This window comes from Neopelma chrysocephalum, unplaced genomic scaffold (genome assembly GCF_003984885.1).
Source record: "Neopelma chrysocephalum unplaced genomic scaffold, ASM398488v2 Primary Assembly neopelma1_293, whole genome shotgun sequence".
In the NCBI taxonomy this organism is placed as follows: domain Eukaryota; kingdom Metazoa; phylum Chordata; class Aves; order Passeriformes; family Pipridae; genus Neopelma; species Neopelma chrysocephalum.
The window spans coordinates 121496-123617 of NW_020897955.1; the positions used below are offsets into that span (position 1 = coordinate 121496).

Below are 2122 nucleotides of genomic sequence, written 5' to 3' on the forward strand. Positions count from 1 at the left end.
CTCGCACGCTCATTCCTCATTCCCACCCCTCCACCACACACACCCTCACACACTCATTCCTCACTCTCATCTGTCCACTGGCCTTGCCCTTCGCACACTCACCCCCAGCCCCACCCTCACTCCTCTGCCACTGCCCTCGCAGTCACCCCATGCCCCTGCTCTGCCACTGCCCCTGCCCTGGCACACTCACCCTCCATTCCAACTCCTCCCTCACGCCCACCCTCGCACACTCAGCCCCATCCTCCCCTGTCCATCACGCCCACCCTCGCACAGTCAACCCCAGCCCCATCCTCACTGCTCCGTCCCCCCAGCCCCTGGCACACCCCCCCCATCCCCTCTCCCCCCCCAGCCCCTGGCACACTCTCCTCTCCCCCCTGGCTCGCCCCTCGCACACCCACCGATGGACACGAGTTTGATGTGCTCCCGCTCCAGGAACTCGAGGGCCACCGAGACGTTCTCCAGCTTCATCTGGCGGAAGTTGGGGCGCGGGTGGTGCTTGCGCCCCATCTTCTTCTGGCTGAGCACCTCGAGCAGGGCGATGAGGCGCAGCCCGTCGCTCAGGTCGCGCTGCAGGTCCCCGATGCGCTTCTGCACACACTTGAGGTGCTCGTTGCACCAGCGTGTGAACGTGTTCTGCTGGATCTTCTTCCAGGGCGCGTCCTCCGCCAGGTCCTTCTCGGTGGCCGGGAGCTCCTCGGGGTCCTCGCCCGGCGCCGCGTCGAAGGAGTTCATCCTGGTGGGGCTGGGGGGGTCCTCGGCGGGTGAGGGGTTTCCTGGGTGCTGGTGGGGAGGGTCCCGAATGGGTGTGTAGGGGAGTCCCGGGTCACTCCTCGTGGCTGGGTTGGGGTCCTCGGGTGGGTGTGGGGCCCTGGGTGGGGTCCCGGGTCACTCCTGATGCCTGGGCAGGGGTCCCAAGTCAATCCCCGTGCCCAGGTGGGGGTTCTGGGTCAGTCCCAGTATCCTGAAGGGGTCCTGGTACCCTGGGTGGGGGTCCCAAATCAGTGTCGGTGTCCTGGGACAAGGTGGGTGCCCGGGGTGGGGGTCCCGGTGGCAAAGCCGGTGCTGGGGGACGGTGTCCTGGCTCAGAGCCGGTGTCCCTGGGGGGGGTCCCGGGCGGGTGCCGGTGCCTGCAGTGGGGTCCCGGTGCTGGGGGACGGTGTCCTGGGTCAGTCCCGGTGTCCTGGGTCAGTCCCGGTGTCCTGGATGACGGGTGGGTGTCAGTGTCCTGGGTGGGGTCCCAGTTCCCGACGCCGGGGCACCGTGTCCTCAGTCAGTGCCGGTGCTCGGGGGGTGTTCCCGGATCCCGGGATCAGTGCGGGGGCCCGGGGACGGCGCCTCGGCTCAGTCCCGGTGTCCCGCGAGGGGGTCGCGGCTCGATGCCGGTGTCCCCAGTGGGGGTCCCGATTCCCAGAGTCGGTCCCGGTGCCAGGGGCTGCTGTCCTGAGTCTGTCCCGGTGCAAGTTCCCGGTGGTGGGGTCGGTTCTCGGCTCCCAGAGGGGAGCAGCGGATCCCTAAGGGGTCGGGGGGGGGTCCGGTGGGTTCCCGGTGGGTTCCCCGAGGTAGCGGCGGGTTCCGGGGGGTGGAGGGTCCACCTGGTTCCCGGGGTCGGTTCCCGATGAGTTCCCGGAGCGGAGCGGGGGATCCCGGCGGGGTCCGGTGGGTTCCTGGGGCCGGTTCCCGGTGGGTTCCCGGTGTGTTCCCGAGGCAGAGCAGCGGTTCCCGGTGAGTTCCCGGTGCCGATTCGCGGCGGGGTCCGATGCGTTCCCGATGCGTTCCCGGAGGGTTCTCGGGCCGGGGGCGGCGGCGGAGAGTGGCGGGGCCGGGGGCGGCGGCGGCTTTAAGCGCTGCCCTGGCCCGTCCCGCCCCGTCCCGGGGAGGGACCGACCGACCGGGAGGGACCGACCGACCGACCGGCCGGGGGGTGGGGGGGGCCTCGGGCGCCGCTATTTATAGCCCCGGCCTCACACCCGGACCCCCAGACACGGGCACCCCCAAAACCCCCGGACTTCGGCTCCCCCAAACCATGGACCCTGCACTCCGACACCCCCCAAAACCCCGGACCCCAGCACCTCCCAAACCTCGGACCCCCGGACTTGGGCACTCCCGGGCCCCGGCACCCACA

At 70.5% G+C, this 2122-nt stretch overlaps 1 protein-coding gene across 1 annotated transcript in view; it reads right to left on the reverse strand.

Moving 5' to 3' along the window:
- Positions 1–1168, reverse strand: part of FLNC (filamin C) — a 32596-nt gene extending 31428 nt beyond the window's left edge. The window contains exon 1 of the mRNA XM_027704858.1: positions 399–1168. Within this exon, the coding sequence (XP_027560659.1) occupies positions 399–732 (334 nt within the window). The 5' untranslated portion in view covers positions 733–1168. The remainder of the gene's footprint in view (positions 1–398) is intronic.
- Between the last annotated feature and the right edge of the window lie 954 nt (positions 1169–2122).